Here is a 19122-nt window from a genome sequence, read left to right as displayed (position 1 = left end):
CTTTGGTCGGATATGAACCGATTGTACAATAAATACAGCCTTGCTTCCAGCGACCTAAATAATTGCCCCACCTACCTGTTATCAAACGCCTCCACCACTTTCAAAGCCAACCTTATGCGATGGATTCAAACCACATTGACAGAAGGCCAATTCCCTCAGGACCAGGAGAGATCTTAATCACCCCAATCATGAAAGACCACAAAGGCCCAATAGATAGCCCCTCCAACTACAGACCTATCGCTTCAATACCGATATACGTTAAAATAATAGAAGGCCTAGTTGCACAGTACCTCACCAACTACCTGGAAAACCATAACCTTCTTCACCCCTCACAATCAGGATTTCAAATCAATCACAGCACAGAAACATTACTTGTCTCACTATTAGATACAGCCCGGCAACACATCAGTAAAGGAAAAAAGATGATGTTAATTCAACTCGACCTCTCCGCAGCATTTGACCTAGTTGACCACTCCTTATTACTACAGATACTTGACGCCATAGGGATCTCAGGCAAGGTCTACAATTGGTTTCAAGGATTCCTCAAATCAAGAACCTATAGAGTAAAATCCAATGATATCAAATCAGAACCATGGTCCAATCCCTGCGGAGTTCCACAAGGATCACTTCTCTCACCTACGCTCTTCAACCTCTTTATTTCCTCCCTAGGAGCCACTTTAGACAACCTAAATGTCACATCCTTCAGCTACGCAGACGATATCACCATACTCCTCCCCTTCGACCCATCAGAGACCACCACCACGGCAAAGCTAGAAACAACCCTAGATACAGTGGAAAAATGGATGATGGACCACAAGCTGAAACTAAACTCAGAAAAAACAAAATTCCTCTTGCTCGAAAAGACCAAAACTCCTACCATCACAGAACTGAAAATCAAAAATACCAAATACCCAATACAACCCGAACTAAAACTCCTAGGAGTTACAATAGACAGATGTTGCACAATGCAGACCCAAATCAACAAGATGACCCAGAAAGCTTTTCTAACCATGAGAAATCTACGTAAAATCAGAAAATTCTTCAACCCAGCACAATTCAGACTAATTGTCCAATCCCTAGTCTTAGGTCTGCTGGACTATTGCAACTCCCTCTATCTTCCTTGTCCAGCCACTATGATAAAACAACTCCAGACCATACAAAACACTGCCCTCAGACTGATCTACTCACTTAGAAAATATGATCACATAACAACTGCCTTCTTAGACTCTCACTGGCTACCCATACAAGCACGAATTCAATTCAAATTCTACTGCCTATTATTCAAAGCGTTAAATGGCTCTTCCCCCTCCTACCTAAACAACCGCTTAAAACAGATCTTCACCTCAAGACACAGAAGAACCCCAAACCCTTTTGCCTTCCCCCCACTCAAAGGCACACAGCGCAAGAAAATGTTTGACAACCTTCTGGCAACACAAGCAGCAAAACTCAACCATTCCATCTCCAACCTGCTGACGACAACGGGCGACCTCAAAATATTCCGAAAAGAAATGAAAACCCTGCTTTTCAAAAAATTCATCCAAATATCTTAACCCCCTCTTCACCTTCCTCCAGATAATTCTCCCCTATAAAATCCTCCCCAAATCACCTATCAAGTAAACAGATCCCTGAAATGCATTGTAATCTTACCTACTCTAAATGTAATCTATTGTTTATATCACAGTTCCGCACTGTCAATTTGTTATCCAACTTGTAAATCCCCTCAGAATCTTTCCAGCTATATCTCCTCTGTTGTAAAAAAATTGTATCTTCACTGGAAAATGTCCAGTCAAATCTTTTGTAATCCGCCTTGAACTGCAAGGTATAGGCGGAATAGAAATCCGTAATGTAATGTAATGTAATGTAATTGAACGTTTCACTTACACCATCTATGAAATCTAGTTATTCACACAGATGACCTAGCACCCATGGTGGCTCTTACAGCAAACCCCATTGGCCATAGGGAAGACTGTCAACATGCATGGATGTACTTGATTGGCAAGGATGATGAGATACCATATCCATTGAGAGTGCCTCCCAGAGGAATCAAAGGACTCAGACTATACCAAGAAAACATTCTCCAGACCATATCGCTGCTACCACCAACTTGGATGTTTGTTGTCACCCATTTCATGCTTGACACGCCAACAACCATCCATTTGATGAAGCTCAAAACATGACTCATCGGACAAAGCAATACTCTGTAGTCGGTGCAAGTCCAATGTCGATATACTCATATGCAAATTGCAGATGGTTTTTTTTTGCAATGAACCCTCATGAGCATGGATACAGTTCCAGCCATCTGCTCCAGAGCCCAATTTGCAACAGGTTTCACTGCAGTCATTTTGGACACACATCTAGAAGCCCCCTGATTCATTTGGTTGGTGAGTTTCTCTATGGTAGCGCTCCAACCAGCTGGCAACAACCTGCACAGCCAACGTTCACCTCTCGCATCGATGGCTTGTGCTGCCCCACAGTTACCACATCAGGCATCGAAATGCTTCCATTCATCCACTCACAGTGCACAGTTCACAAACTCTGCTGTTTCTGAAATGTTGCTGCTTTTGGCTCAGTAGTTGACGATCATGCCCTTTTCAATGTCTGATAAATCATGTTTTTTCCTCCATGATAGCCACAGCTGCTATAGTGGCAACTTGCTCGCATCCCACTTTATATACTCACGAAGTCTGCATGTGATACGTGTATTCCTTCATTGGCTGTGCGCCCCTGACATCAGCAGTAGGCAGTGGTCATAATAATGTGACTTGACTGTATTTTTCCCAGCAGGGAGTCAAGAGTTTCAATATCCATAGAGAAGATCTCCACTCTGTTTACTAGACCATCTTGCTGCCAATTTAGATAAATGCAACTAAGATAGATCTGCTATTAAGATTTAAATAAAGAAGGGAGTTTTTATGAGTTGGCTTTCTATTAAAATTATTTTCCCCACTGGTTCAAGCATATCTTTTTGCACGATAAGAGAAAGAGCGTACATAATGAGCAACTTGCAGATATGCAAAATAGTCCTTATCTTGAACTTGTAAAGCTCTTTACATTTAGAGAACAAAACATGATCCTGTTCATTGACAATGTTTGAGCACTGTGATATCCAATGCCTCCAGTCCCTAAACATTCTAGGTATGTTCTAGCTGGAAAATTTATGTTCCCTACCAAAGGAAATCAGCCTAAAGACCAGTTAATGTGATTTGTCATTGGCTATGGACTTTATGTTGCTGATGTACAGTTTTTCTTTCCTGTGAATAGTTGGGGTGAGAAATTTGGTAAGAGGTGAAATGAATGTATAAAGTTAGTCAATGGATGAATAAAAATCAATTGGTTTTGAATGTTGCTAAAAAACAAGTTATGCTTGTAGGAAGGAAGGATGAAGAAGCCTGACCTATGGACATGAGAGATTGAGTGATTTTGTGATCCTTATGCAGAGAGAGCTGCATCTGTTGGGAATTATGCTAGACTCCCAGTTGACAATGAGTGTACAAGCAACACAGGTGGTGAAGTCATCTTTTTTAAAATTGCATATGTTGAAGAGGTTATAACCGCTAGTTTCTTAATATGATTTTCTTACAATATTGCAGAGTCTAGTGCTCTGTAAAGTTGATTACTGTAATGCACTATATTTAATAATGGTAACAAGGTGCTGCGCGCAGCCTACCTGGGCTTCCTTCTGCTGTGTCATCAGTGATGAAGCAGAGGGAAGACGCTGGTAGGCAGGCCAGGAGCAGCCTGTGCACCGTGCTGCTGCTTTATGAGACCCAGAGACGACTCAGGATTCACTGAATTGGCGAGTCCGATTTTTTAAGGAAACAAATTGATTCACTGAGGTGAATCGGGCAGCACTATGACACACTGAACTGATATGACTGACTTATCATATGTTCTAACTTGGAGCCTTATCTGGAGCACACTGGCCCTTTTAGACAACTTGGAGCCCATTCTGTGAGCTACAAGGAGGAGTCAAGGTTCCTGGAATTTCCCTGAAGTAATGTCTAAAGCAGTGGTTCTTAAACCTGTCCTTGGGGGACCCCCTGCCAGTCAGATTTTCAAGATATCCCTAATATGCTTGAGGTACATTTGCACATAATAGAGGTGACAGGCAGGCAAATCTTCAACATGCATATTCATTAGGGATATCTTGAAAACCCGACTAGCTGGAGGGTCCATCAGGACAGGTTTAACAATCACTGGTCTAAAGGATATTTCTGAAGGTATGGAATGCATCATCTTCCCAGACTGGAGCAGAGACCAAAAGACTATAAAAATGAATTCCCAAGAGGGCCTGTGGTTCCTGGCTTCACTCTCTAAAAATGCGGCATGCTGCTTGTTTCTGATCCTGAAGCCTGCTGGCTATGCTATGTCTGAGCTTCTACGCTTCTGAATATGTAACAGAGGCCTGAAGAGAGTGGCTGGACCCTGACTTCTGCCGTTCCAGAACATCTGCAACATTCCTGTTGCCTAAGAGATCTCCCATACAGACTATGTTGGGCAGTGTGCCTGATCGTGCATCATGCCAGAGCCCAAGCTGACCAAGAAAGGGCCTTCCCTGCTTGCACAGTTTCACATCAGCTTTCTTGTAACAGAAGAGTAGTCAGGAGGTCAAATTATTAGCCTGCAGGGAAAATGTTTGCTTTCCCAAATAAACCCTAGCTTGCCTATGCGTTAAGAAGTCCTGTACCTGATTTGCACTTTCTAATTCTTATTATTCAGAACCAATTTCAGCACTGAGACACTACTAGGCTCCCTTCTGGAAAAAGCTAGACAACACCTCAGCACAGGCAAAAAAATGCTGATTATTCAACTAGATCTCACTGCAGCATTTGGCCTGGTAGACTACGACATCTTGCTACAAATACTAGATACAATAGGAATCACAGGCAAAGTACATACATGGTTTCAAGGATTCCTACAATCCATGACCTACAGAGTAAAGACAAACAAAGAAAAATCAGAACCATGGTCCAACCCCTGTGGCGTACCCCAAGGATCGCCCTTATCCCCAACACTCTTTAATCTCTACACTGCATCCCTCAGCACTTGCCTAGACAAAATAGGCTTAACCTTCTATAGCTATGCAGACGACATCATCATTCTCCTTCCTTTTGATCAGCCAACGCCCACCATGACAGCCACACTACAAAGAACTTTAGAAACAGTGGCAACATGGATGAAAGACCACAAATTAAAACTGAACCCAGACAAAACAAAATGCATACTTCTCAAAAAAAATAAAACCCCAACCATAACAAACCTAGTAATAAACTCAATCACATACCCCATTCAACCCACTCTAAAACTTCTGGGAATGACGATAGACAGATGCTGCACCATGCAACCACAAATCAACAAAACAATACAGAAATCATTTGCGGTTATGAGAAACCTAAGGCAAGTTCGAAAATTCTTTGACAGAAAACAATTCCAGCTCATGGTCCAGTCCCTAGTCCTAGGTCTCCTTGACTACTGCAACATCCTATATCTCTCCCCTGCCCGGCAACAATGATAAACAACTACAAACAGTACAAAACACAGCCCTGAGACTTATCTATTCATTAAGAAAACACGACCACATCACCGAGGCATACCACGACTTACACTGGCTCTCAATTCAAGCAAGAATACTATTTAAATTCTACTATCTATTATTTAAATCCATAAATGGTGACAGCCCAGCCTACTTGAACAACCGCCTAATCCAAACTACCACAACCAGATACAAGAGAACCCAAACACCATTCACATACCCTCCAATCAGAGACATCAAACAGAAAAAAACTTTACGATGGCCTTCTAGCCACACAGGCAGCAAAACTAGACCACCAACTCTCTAATCTAATCGCGACCCCAGACTACAAAACTCTCAGAAAAGAAATAAAAACCCTGTTATTCAAGAAATCCATGAAGACTAACACCGTATGAAACATTTCAATCCTCTGAAGCAACCTGTTCTACTTTGTAACACCTCTGGATATGTCCAGAAATCCTCTTCTGTAATCTGCCTTGAACCGCAAGGTAATGGTGAAATAAAAATCACTAATGTAAAGTAATTATCTGCCACTTGCAATATAAATAAATATTCTATCTTTCTAACATCGAGCCTGGTCTATTTGCTTGTCAGTAATCCTACTGGCACAGGGGGTGTGAATTTGGATCTTTGGGAATACAGGTAAATAGATATATTTCATAAACCAGAATGCTACCATTATATTAAGTCTATAGTTCAGTGCCCTGGCTACTGCCAGGCATGTAAGTAACCAGTTAGCCTCACTAATATGCTTAGGTAAACTCTCTGTGGCCTATCCCTGGCAGGACCACAATGTGCATTAGTCTTCAAGATAAAATCAAACCCAGGCCTTGCCTCCAAGATTAAAGTTTCCACAAGATTAGAATATAAAATCTTTACCTGAATCAAGCTTCTGCTGCATACACGGGTTTAAAGCATACACTGGAAGGCTGTTCTCAATTTCCCTGGACCTCTCTGGCTTAGCTGTGCTCATGAGTTTTATTCTGCCTGGACCATGCCCTCCATCCTTCACACCCCCTCTGCTCTATATTGCAGTATTTAAGGTGGCTCTGTGAGGGAGTTTTATTAAAGACCACCACCAACTTTCTATATACTTCATCATAGTCAAAGAACCCCAGACTAATATCTGTTGATGTAAGAGTTCCTGTAAATCGCTGGGAAAAGACTGAACAGGTATAGTGTTTATGGGCAGTATAGCTAGAAAAAAAACTACTACCTTTAAACAGAGCATTGCTGCCCTCTTCAGGTTTGCCATTAAATAATAATAATAACAGTTTATATACTGCAGGACCGTGAAGTTCTATGCGGTTTACAATAATTAAAAGATGGTACAACTTGAGTGGAATAAACAGAGTTAAGAGCTAGTGATTAACAGTTATTTTGGAGTAAGAATTGTACAGGTCAGCTGCCTAAATACTTCAGGAACAGATATGTTTTTAGGCGTTTCCTAAATTCCCAATACGTAGTAGGCGTAAGCAATTGATCTAGATCTTTACCCCATAATGCTGCCTGATGTGAGAGAAGGTGTTGATGATGTCTTAAGTTTACATCCTCTAACTGGAGGGGAAACAAAGTTCAAGTGTGAGCTTCTCTTATGTCTGTTGGCTGAGAAAGAGAAAAGGTCAGTTATATATTTAGGGGCTAGACCGAATTGTGCCTTAAAGCAAAAACAACTGAACTTAAACTTTACACGCGCCTCCATCGGCAGCCAATGCAGTAGTCGGTAGTAAGGTGTTTCATGATCGGACTTCTTCAGTTCGAAGATCAGTTTAATTGCTACATTTTGCACTAGTTGTAATCGTCGCATATTCTTTTGGGCAATTGCCAAATAGGCGATATTACAGTAATCAAGTTGACTTAAAACAAGGGATTGTACCAGAATTCTAAAAGCTGACATGTCAAAATATGCTCTAATGGACCAAAGCTTCCATAGAGTGAAAAAACTCTTTCTGATTAAGGAGTCAACCTGGTCTTTCATGGTTAGGCTCTGATCCAATGTTACACCCAATATCTTCATAGTAGATTGAATAGGGTAACTAAATTTATTGATGCAGAGTGATGTTTTGGTGTCAAGTGGGCGTGGGGAGGCTATGAAAAATTTTGATTTTTCTGAGTTGAGTCTCAGTCTGAATTCAGACATCCACTGTTCCATCAGATTTTGTACTTCTGTTGCCTTGGGAGTAGCTTCCGAGAGAGAGTTAGTGAATGGGATGATGATCGTGAAGTCATCTGCGTAACTGAATAATTTTATCCCCAGCTGAGTTAATTGCACTCCTAATGAAGACATGTAAACATTGAAAAGCAGTGGGGAAAGTGGTGACCCCTGCGGTATGCCGGATGGATTGCTCCAGGTATCAGAGAGATCGTAATTGAAACGTACTTGATAGGTGTGTGACATAAGGAAACCCCGAAACCAGTTTAAGACCTCTTCCCTGATACCAATTGCATCTAAGCATTGTAGTAGTTTCCCATGGTCCAAGTCAAAGGCAGAGCTCATATCGAATTGCATGATCATGGCATTAAGGCCCTTACTGAACAAGAGACGCAGATTATCTAAGATAGCAGTAATTACTGTCTCAGTGCTGAACAAAGGTCTAAAACCAGATTGAGTCTCATGTAGGAGAGAGAATTGAACAAGATATTTCATCAATTGGGTATGTACCAATCCTTCCGTGATTTTTACAATAAATGGGATGAATGCTACTGGTCTATAGTTGGTTACTAGTGTTAATGATTCTTTACTATTTTTTTGGAATTGGAGTTATTATTATGTGACCACGTGTTGAGTGTAGTGTGTGGTGTCAAATAAATTCATAACCAAGTTGAATAGCTCTTTTGTATTGATTCATTTTGAGCTAGATAAGTCAATTTTGGAAGAGTAAAATGTCATAAAGCATCTGGATGACATACAAAATGCAATAGAGCATCTGGATGACATTAAAGGCTTTTGGAAATTATTTTTGGGAAAGTTGAGTAGAAAATTGACCCTTTTAATTACAACAAATGTTTGTTTTGCTAAACAGCAGTCCAGCATTTCTCTAATGACCACTCCCCCCATCCAGTATTTCTATCCCCCCTCCCTTCACACCATCCATTGGGTCCAGCTTCCCTCCCTCCCATTGTCCACCATCTCTCTCCCTCTCCTGTTTTCAGACCCATTATTTCTTCCCCCCACCATCAGTCTGGCATATGCCCCTCTCTCTGGATCTCCTTCCTCTGTGTACTTCTAATAGCTACATCACGGGCCCCACCCCCAAAGGCCAGCATGTTACCCCCTTCTCTCCAACATCCTCCGGCATCCCCCTGGCCTCAGGGTCTCACTTTCAAAACTAATTACAGCTTGTAGAGGATTGCCAGTGATGTAGCGATTCTAGCAGGCTGCTGTTGGTCTCTGCTGCATGTTCCCTCTGCCATGGTCCATGCCTGACCAAAACAGGATGTGATGTCAGAGGAGGGGACGACGGCAGCCTGCTAGAATTCCTACATCACCAGCAATCCTCTGTAGGCCGTAATTAGTTTTGAAATTAAGACCGGGAGGTCAGGGGGATGCCGGATGATGGTGAGAAGGGGAAAACATGCCAACCTTCAGGGAACTCCCTAAAGCAGCAGAGCCGAGGGTACCCACAGCGCGCCGCTGACGCCTTTGCAGCACTTCCCGACCGACCCCCTCCCTCAACTGTGAGCTCCGACATCGGGCCTTCTAAAGCAGGAGCAGCAGCAGTGGACAGTCAGCAAGAGGCAGTGCTTAGGACAGGCTTTTCACTGCCAGAGCGCTGCTGCTCCTGCTTTAGGAGGCCTGAAGGTATGAGGAGAGGAGGGTTGGTTAGTGAAAGCCTGAATTTTTAAGAAAACAGATCAATTTGAATCGATTTACCTACATGAATCAGTGAATCGATTCAAAGTGGCAAATTGGGCAGCACTACTAAACATATTCAGCACTGTACATCAAAACAGAGACAGTCCCTACTCATAAGAGCTTACAATATAATCAAGACAGACAGACAGACTTGACAAGGTGCACCAATACACTGTGCTCAGGTAGGGTAATTAAAGAGGGAATGATAACACAGATATTGGTGCTTAGGTGGGTTGGAGTTTGGAATTGAAAGCATCTAAAACCTATTGAAATGCTGTGGCAAGACCTGAGTGTATTTAAAATGCCAGAGTTGAAACAATTCAGAATGATGAATGGACCAAAATTTCTCAAGGGTGAAGTCAGACTTCATAGGTCATAGGAAATATTTGCTTGACATTACTGCTGTTAAAGAAGGTGACACTAGTAACTTAATGGAGAGTTCACAGAAATCACTGCTGAATATTTTTGTTTAATACATACTGAAACCATATTCTTTTTGCCTGAATTATTTGATGTTTTTCTCTCAGGGCTAGATGCACTAAACATACGGTAATCACTAAGATCGTGTGAGTTATTGTTGGCCGATTTTTTTGTCCAATTGTGGAACAGCGATCGATGTTCCAAGTTTCTATGCAAATGATTTGCATGGAAGTTTGCAGTAATCCTGACCTAGCAGTTGCTCTCACCCATTCGCAGAGCCAGTTTGGGGAAGCCTGAGCAGCAGGGGAAGTTCCAAAGCAGCCTCCTGCCACTCAGCTGTTGGGGCTTTTTCATTTTTAATGACAAAGATGTTGTGCATGTGTTACACATGCACAATATCTGCTCCTTTAAAAAAAAAGAAAAAGAAAAAAGTACCCACCCTGACGCTCCCCCTTACTGACACCCCCCCACCTGCTAAATGACCCTGCCATTATGAACTAGCACCCCCAGCATTGACCCCCTTCACCATGTCCCCGACCACACCCTTCCCCACTCCCCATCCTAAACAAACAAACAAACAAAAAAAATCTGCATTCTGCCATTGGATGCCCCCTCCCTGAGCCATCCCCTTAGGCATCTGAGTCAATTAGGGCCTTAAGCCCCTTCCCTTGCATCCCAGGATGCACCAGGAAGGCCCGCCATTTTGGAGTAATGGGCTTGGAGAAAAGAAAAAAAAAGAAATCAGCAGGAGGGATGTCCACTTCCTCCCGCCATTGGATGCCCCCCCAATTTTGGAGTGGTGGGCCTGGACAGCAGGAGGGAGTGGGCATCCCTCCTGCTGTCATCAATTTTTAAGGTACAGGGGAGGTTGCCGAGGGGCATCTGGTGGCAGGAGGGAGTGGGCATCCATACTGATTTTTTTTTTTTAGGAAGGGGAGTGGGGAAGTGGAGGAGTCAAATGAGGGGGGCATAGCGAGTGGGGGGGTCAGTGCAAGGGGGGTTGGTTCATGGCAGCAGGGAGTAGGCATCCACATCTACCAATTTTTAGGGAAAGGTCGGTTCGTGGGTTACTTGCCCGCAAAGGGGGGGGATGTTTCATGGCGGCAGAAGGGAGTGGGCATTCCTCCTGCTGATATTTCGATATGGGAGTCCTACCAACCTGATCCTGGCATGCAAGTTTAAGACATTGATTGATGCCTAGTTTTAATATACAGTAATGACCTAATTTGACTGCCAGAATTGGAGAATGTAGGACTGAACAGAAAACCACGCAGTGAGCAGTTTTGGGCATCGGGTCGGCAATCAATCGCTAAACCAGTCACACCAGTTTAGTGATGATCATTAAATGATTGAACAATTTAGTGCATATAGCCCTCACTCTTATCATGCTTTAGATTAGGACCTAATCATGTTTGGAGTACAAATTGTGCTAAAATAGACTACCCCGAGAAGTTACTTTGGAGGCCTAATGCTCAAGCAATGGTCACAATGGTGTAAGTAGGTATTTAAACTATTACAAAGTTTTGTGAACAGATGTGGAAATGATGGGGAAACTGGGTGTGAATGAAAATGGTATATGCTTGTCTGCCTATGACTGATTTCAAATGAGGAATGAAGACTATCCTGAATAAGGAGATGTTTTGTAAGAAGTCAATCTCTAGAACTGGCAGCTAGAATATAAGCTTGCAGTATTAACAAGAAATAAATAGATGGACCAAAAGGGCCTTTTTCTGATATAATCTACTGTGTTTCCAAGTAAACACTTCTAACATTTGAAGCAAGAGATTAATACATCTAATACAACTTTAGATAGCCAACTCCAAGGTGTCATCAATTTAAAACAAACAAATTCCACTGCAAAGTGAAACCAAACAATTTATTTGTGCTAAATGAATGGAAAGAATGAATTCAGAAAATAATTCTTTACACATTGTACCGGCTTATGCTGCTACATAAGCAAACATTAGTGCCAAGCTGTGCTACTTTTTCTGTACTCAGTCCAATTTCTACCAAGCTTTTTGCCGAAATGGGTCTAAATTTTCCCCTACATTCGATTTCTTGTACTTTTAAAATACCCATTCACAAGATCAAGTTAAAGATATTCATTTTTTTTCTATCATATGGTGTGATGCAGTAGAAGGAAGAAAGTACTCCCACTTTGCTGCAAAAATGAAGTTTAGGACTTCACCGTGCCTAGAGAAATCCACCGGATCAGTAACTGTGGTATGGGCAGATTACACAAAAACATCAACTAGAAATCAGACAATCAAACCATAAAGTCCATGAACAATACAAATTCATGTACTTTGTAAAGTTTAATCATTTCCCCTATTTATAAATTTCAAACTACTAATTTGTATATGAGATTTTTTTAACAGGAAAATCCCATGAAAGTATCATGTATGCACTGAATACTGAACCTATGGCAAGCTCATCAGTACAAAGATAGAATACATTTTTGTCTCCGACACTGATTAATGTGTCTGAGGCTTTACATTTCCACATAAAAAGTTAGATCTCCATATTATTGAAATGTAGTGCCAATTTCTTGCACGCTTAGTAAACATCATTATATTGAGGAATCTATTATAATACAGCCCATCATGCCTGTAGTTTATGCAAATTGTCATGAAAAAAATATAAAAAGATATCCCTTCAGTTTTATGAACTTAAAAAGCCATGACATGAAGCTTTGGAGCAAAGAAACATGACATATAATGTCATACTACCAAATATTGAGTAGCAAATGTTCCAGCCCAAGAACAAACATATAAGTCGGTCCAGTAAACACTGACAGGAAACTCTGTTGTTACATCGTGTTGTATACTCACAACACTGGTTCCGTTTTAGACAAACATTTACAACACAATTAACAGTGAAGCCTATATAACCTCAGTGCAAATAAGTCAAATCCACATATGCCAGTTAAGCCTTTGGCATTTATTTAGCAAACTGCTCCGTGTGATAAGTCCATCTGGCTGCAGAAATTGCTGAGCACATGCACTATGGCTGAGAGGAAGGATGCGCTGAATGCTGGGCTGTTGTAGCTTGGGTTGCAGGTTGCACTGGGGGTGGAGGTGGTGGCGGAGGAGGATGCACTGGTGTCTGGGTATTTGGAGACGGAGGAGGAGTAGGACGTTTGAATTTGTCAGGGCTATTGCTTCTCCGTGGGGACGGTCTCTGAAAAACAAAACAAAATAAAAACCCAAGTTATGTTTACAGGTAAAAAAAACAACAATTTCATGCACTTGGACAGAACTCTCAAAATACCATCAAAATATAACAAATTTACTGATAGCCAGATGTATTTGCTGTAATGAAATTGCTACAGAAGAAATACTTCCTGGTGTTGCTATGAAATCTCCCACCCCTGATTTTCAATGGATGCCCTCTTGTTGCCTTAGGTCCTTTAAGAAAAAATATATTTTCTTCTACCTCAATACGACCCGTGACATATTTGAACATCTCAATCATGTCTCCCCTCTCTGCATTCCTCGAGTGAGTATAGCTGCAATTTACCCAGCCGTTCCTCATACGGGAGATCCTTGAGTCCTGAGACCATCCTAGTGGTCATTCGCTGAACCGACTCTCAGTACATCTTTTTGATAATGTGGCCTCCAGAATTATACACAATATTCCAGATGAGGTCTCACCATGGATCTGTACAACGGCAATATGACTTCGGGCTTCCGGCTGACGAAACTTCTTCGGATATAACCCATCATTTGTCTAGCCTTGGATGAAGCTTTCTCCACTTGATTGGCAGTCTTTATGTCTTCACTAATGATCACTCCCAAGTCTCGTTCTGCTGCAGTTCTTGCTAAGGTCTCACCATTTAGGGTGTAAGTTCTGCAAGGATTTCTGCTGCCAAGGTGCATGACCTTACACTTTTTGGCATTAAAACTTAGTTCAATCAAACTAAGAACCCCTCGCATATCATCACATAAACAGTGTAAATATGACAAACGTTGATAATAAACGTATTTAGATAAGATTATAAATAATTATCAAAACTTTTATTCATATCAAAATATCACAATATCAAATAGATGAATATAAAATCAAATACCATAACATATAAACATATAAGACAAACCATACAACAGAGACAAAGGCTTCATAATCATGAAAAGAAGAGAAAAAAAGGAATCCCAAAAGAAAAATTCCCCCAGAAAAAATAATCATAGAATCAAATATAAACAAACCAAAAAGTTTTCGATCTTCCAAATAATCCAACGAAATAGTCCCAAAATTATGAAAAAATATATATGAAAAAATATATATAAACAGCAGCGCAAATGCACCGCTGACGTGGAAAATGGTGTAACAGTTCAAAACATCACAGTGACAGTCGTCGACATAAAAACGTATCAAAAAGTTCAAATAGCAAGGAAATAAGTTCAAATGAAGACCAGGTAGAGATGTAGGAAGTCCATACCAAAATAAGGCAAACACAAGCACAAAAGACAAGCCAAGGTGCAAAACACAGTCCGCAGAACCAGGAATAGAAGCACCAAATGTTCACACAATTATGAAGCCCACAAACTATAGAAAACAATTCCTTATCGTTCTTCTTAACTCCTCCTTACTCCTTCCTTGACACAGGCCGTGTTTCAAGCTTTCTTTATCAAAAGGAAGAAATGCCACTAAAATCAAAACATATAGACAATATATATAAACTTATCAACGTGCCTAAATAAACATAACAAAACAAAAATAAACATAAAAAACAAGCACAAGCAAAAGGCAGACCTACCGGGCAGGAAGTCAAACTTAGTTGCCAAGTTATGGACCATTGTTCCAGTAAGAGTAGATCCTGCATCATACAGTCGGGCACTGTGCTGTTGCCTACTATGTTGCATAGTTTGGCATCATCGGCGAATAATGTAATTTTACCTCGAAGCCCCTGAGCTAGGTTCCTTACAAAGATATTAAATAGGATCGGACCCAAGCCCAAGCCCTGCGGCACTCCACTGATGACGTCCGACGTTTCGGAGAGAGTACCGTTCACCACCACCCTCTGAAGTCTACCTCTGAGCCAGTATTTAACCCATGCAGTTAATGTTCCTCCTAATCCCATCGAACTCATCTTGCTTAATAACCTGCGGTGTGGGACACTATCAAAAGCCTTACTGAAGTCCAAGTACACGACGTCCAGGGACTCTCCCTTATCCAGCTTTTTCGTTACCCAGTCAAAGAAGCTGATTAGATTGGATTGGCAGGACCTTCCCTTTGTAAATCCATGTTGATGGGATCTCATAGATTCTCATCATCCAGGATCATGTCTAATTTGTGTTTGATTAGTGTTTCCATAAGTTTACTCACTATCGATGTGAGACTCACCGGTCTGTAATTCGCGGCCTCCGTCCTGCATCCCTTTTTGTGGAATGGAATGACGTTAGCTGTTTTCCAGTCCAATGGGACTCTTCTTGTACTTAGGGAACGATTGAAGAGTGCGGATAAGGGTTCCGCCAGGACATCTCTCAACTGAGGGAGGAGCTGGGATGTAACACAAGTATAGAAAGCTAACCAGGTAATGAGTAGAAACCAAACCAGGTCGTGCAGGTGCAAGACCGGAGGGTTAGGACTTCGATAGGAAGACAGGACTTAAATGAGAAACCAAGGTGGCAAGGGAGCCCCTTCTGATGATACAGACAGGTCGTGACCTGTTTGGGCCGCCGCGGGAGCGGACTGCTGGGCAGGATGGACCTGTGGTCTGACCCGGCGGAGGCACTGCTTATGTTCTTATGTTCTTATGTTCACCCTGGGATGTAGTTTGTCTGGTCCCATGGCTTTGTTCACGTTGAGCCTTGATAGTTCATAGTAGACGCTGCTGGACGTAATCTCAAAATTTCGAAACGGGTCTTCTGAGCTTTCCCTTGTCTGCAACTGTGGACTGGATCCCAGCGCCTCGCAGGTAAAGACTGAGCAGAAGTATTCATCTAGTAATTCGGCTTTATCGGAGTCCGATTCTACATAGTTCCCGTCTGGTGTCCTAAGGCGCACTATCCCATCCGTGTTCCTTTTTCTGTCATTAATATACCTGAAGAAGGATTTATCCCCCTTATTAATGTTCTTTGCTAGGTTCTCTTCCATCCGGAGTATGGCCTCTCTGACTGCTGTTTTGACAGCTCTAGACTTGGCCTGCTAGTCTTCTTTAGTTTCTCGTGCTCCTGATTGTTTGCAGGAGATAAATGCTCTTTTCTTCTTTTTTATAAGGTCCGAGATATCCGCAGAGAACCACTGAGGTTTATTGTTTCTCCGCCATTTACTTACTGTTTTTATGTAGAGGTTGGTAGCTTCGTGTAGGGTAGATTTTAGAGCTGACCACATTACCTCTACATCATCTGTTCCGGCTTGGTTTTGCAGCGCCCGATAGACGAAATCTCCCATGCTTTTAAGTTAGTGCCTTTAAAGTTGAGGACCTTTGTGGATGTGTTGGATCTAGTGAAACCTTTCCTGAGGTGAAACCATACTATGTGGTCACTGGAGGCCAACGTATCGCCTACTGAAACCTCTGTGACACTTTCTCCGTTGGTGAGTACCAGGTCCAGTATCGCCTGATCCCTAGTAGGCTCCGATACCATCTGTCTGAGTCGTGCTCCCTTTATGGAGGTAAGTAGCCTTCTGCTGCCGCAGCCCTTAGTTCTGCCAAAGGATGTATATAATAAAATCCAGCCTGAAATGGTATCCAAATTTCTGCCATCTGTCATATTCTCTGCTGTTAGTGATCCGTAATCTGTCGCTAAAATCGTTTGTAGTACCTGAAGATTGGAGGGTGGCCAATGTTACACCGATTTTTAAAAAGGGCTCAAGGGGAGATCCAGGAAATTACAGACTGGTAAGCCTCACTTCAGTGCCGGGCAAAATGGCAGAAACAATTATAAAAAATAAAATTGTGGAACACATAGACAAACATGATTTAGTTGAAACAATTTTATTGAACAATCCCAAACCCCCCCCCCCAAACAAACAGGACAATGAATACAGTAGAAAATACAACCGGTGTTCAGGAACTATACAGTAATTATCCCCCAGTCCCAATAACCCATCCCACCCCCACCCCCTACCCAACCCCTAATCTCCTATACCCTGTCCTTCACAACAAAGAAAGAACCAGAATATACCAAAGAATAATTAGCTACCAGAAGAATCCAGCACAAAAGATGATGTAAGAAAAATGCTGCAGGCACAAAAAAAAAAAAGTAACCAGCAAGTTGGTAGCAAAAGAGGAACAAGTATCCCAGCTCACCTAGCGGAGGTGGCCTGAACAAGACCAAAGTGAAAGCATGACATTCGGGGCCCTAAACTCTGATGAGTCTCAAGAGACAATGCATATGACCTCCTTCCCCAAAGTCCCCCTCCCTCCCAAAAAATAAAATGAATAAAACACAGCAAAGACTCAAACCAAGGTAAACAAAACAGACAAAATACAAATAACAAACAAACAAATTTATATACCAAGCTGAGGGAAGGCCCTCCCCCAAGGCCGCCAACCCCTCACCGCTCAATTAAACAAGCAAAGTATTAAGGATCATACTTCAGGTTCTATGAGACAAGGAGTAGATATAAGGACCCCAGACCTGCCAAAAAACCTTAGACTGTCGTAAAGAATTACGCACCCGACCCCCCTCCAACATCATCAAAGCATGCAAGCGGTTACGCCAAGCCCAATAGGAAGGAGCGCGATCCGAAACCCACTCCACCAAGATAAAACAAAAATGATTTAATGAGATGGAGTCAGCATGGATTCAGCCGAGGGAGATCTTGCCTCACAAATTTGTTTGACTTCTTTGAAGGTGTGAATAAACATGTGGTTAATGATGAGTCAATTGATATAGTGTATCTAGTTTTTCAGAAAGCTTTTGATAAAGTTCCTCATGAGAGGCTCTTGAGAAAATTAAAGTGTCATGGGATAGGTGGTAAAGTTCAGTTGTGGATTAGGAATTGGTTATCGGTTAGAAAACAGAGGGTAGGGTTAAATGGTCATTTTTCTCAATGGAGGAGAGTAAACAGTGGAATGCCACAGGGATCTGTACTAGGACCGGTGCTATTTAACTTATTTATAAATGATCTGGAAATTGGAACGACGAGTGAGGTGATTAAATTTGTAGATGACACTAAACTGTTCAAAGTTGTTAGAACGCATGCGGATTGTGAAAAATTGCAGACGGACCTTAGGAAATTGGAAGACTGGGAGTCCAAATGGCAGATTAAATTTAATGTGAACAAATGCAAAGTGATGCACATTGGGAAGAATAACCTAAATCACAGTTACTGGATGCTAGGGTCCACCTTGGAGATAAGTGCCCAAGAAAAGGATCTGGGTGTCACTGTAGACAATACGATGAAACTTTCTGCCCAATGTGTGGTGGTGGCCAAAAAAGCAAAAAGAATGCTAGGAATTATTAAAAAAGGGATGGTTCACAAGACTAAGAATGCTATAATGTCCCTGTATCGCTCCATGGTGCGACCTCATCTGGAGTACTGCGTTCAATTCTGGTCTCCTTATCTCAAGAAAGATAAAGTGGCACTAGAAAAGGTTCAAAGAAGAGCGACCAAGATGATAAAGGGGATGGAACTCCTCTAGTATGAGGAAAGACTAAAACGGTTAGGGATCGTCAGCTTGGAAAAGAGACAGCTGATGGGAGATCTGAAGTCTACAAAATCCTGAGTGGAGTAGAACGGGTACAAGTGGATCGATTTTTCACTCCATCAAAAATTACAAAGACTAGGGGACACTCGAAGTTACAGGGAAATACTTTTATTGCAAAACTTTTTATTGGTCAAAAGACAATCAAAAGACCACCAAACAAAAGAATACAGCAGAGACCAAATTTTCAAAACCATAAAACTCTCCCCCCCTACCCCCCTCAAGAAAAAAGAATATAAAGAAATAAAAGGCATGGAGCAGCAGAAGAACCCATGGCACAAACAATACAAGAAAATAATTACTCAGTCAAACATTCAATACATGGCTACGAGCATACCCGGTCAAAGAGGCCCAGAAAGGCTCCCAAGTAAGTTGTTAATTGATGACCCTTCACAGAGTCCATCTCAGAAATGTCACAACGTTCCATCTTCAATTGATAAATCATCAAGGATCGCCATTGTGCCAAGGTAGGAGGATGTGCATTCAGCCAATGAACTAAAATGGCTTTCTTTCTAAACAGTAAGGCACACTTCAAAAAAGTACAGAGGCCTCTCAGAACAGGATGAGCCAAGCCTGAAGTAGTGAAGAGCATCTTTGGATGAGGCAAACAACGAGTGTTCCAAATCTGAGCAATGTGATAATGAAGAATCTTCCAAAAAC

At 41.8% G+C, this 19122-nt stretch overlaps 1 protein-coding gene across 1 annotated transcript in view; it reads right to left on the bottom strand.

Moving 5' to 3' along the window:
* Positions 1–11664: 11664 nt before the first annotated feature.
* CCDC6 (coiled-coil domain containing 6) overlaps positions 11665–19122 on the bottom strand; it is a 119361-nt gene continuing 111903 nt past the window's right edge. Inside the window, exon 9 of the mRNA XM_033942390.1 lies at positions 11665–12989. Within this exon, the coding sequence (XP_033798281.1) occupies positions 12813–12989 (177 nt within the window). The 3' untranslated portion in view covers positions 11665–12812. The remainder of the gene's footprint in view (positions 12990–19122) is intronic.

This window comes from Geotrypetes seraphini, chromosome 4 (assembly GCF_902459505.1).
Source record: "Geotrypetes seraphini chromosome 4, aGeoSer1.1, whole genome shotgun sequence".
NCBI classification, from domain to species: Eukaryota; Metazoa; Chordata; class Amphibia; order Gymnophiona; family Dermophiidae; genus Geotrypetes; species Geotrypetes seraphini.
This window is presented reverse-complemented; position numbering and strand designations above follow the sequence as displayed.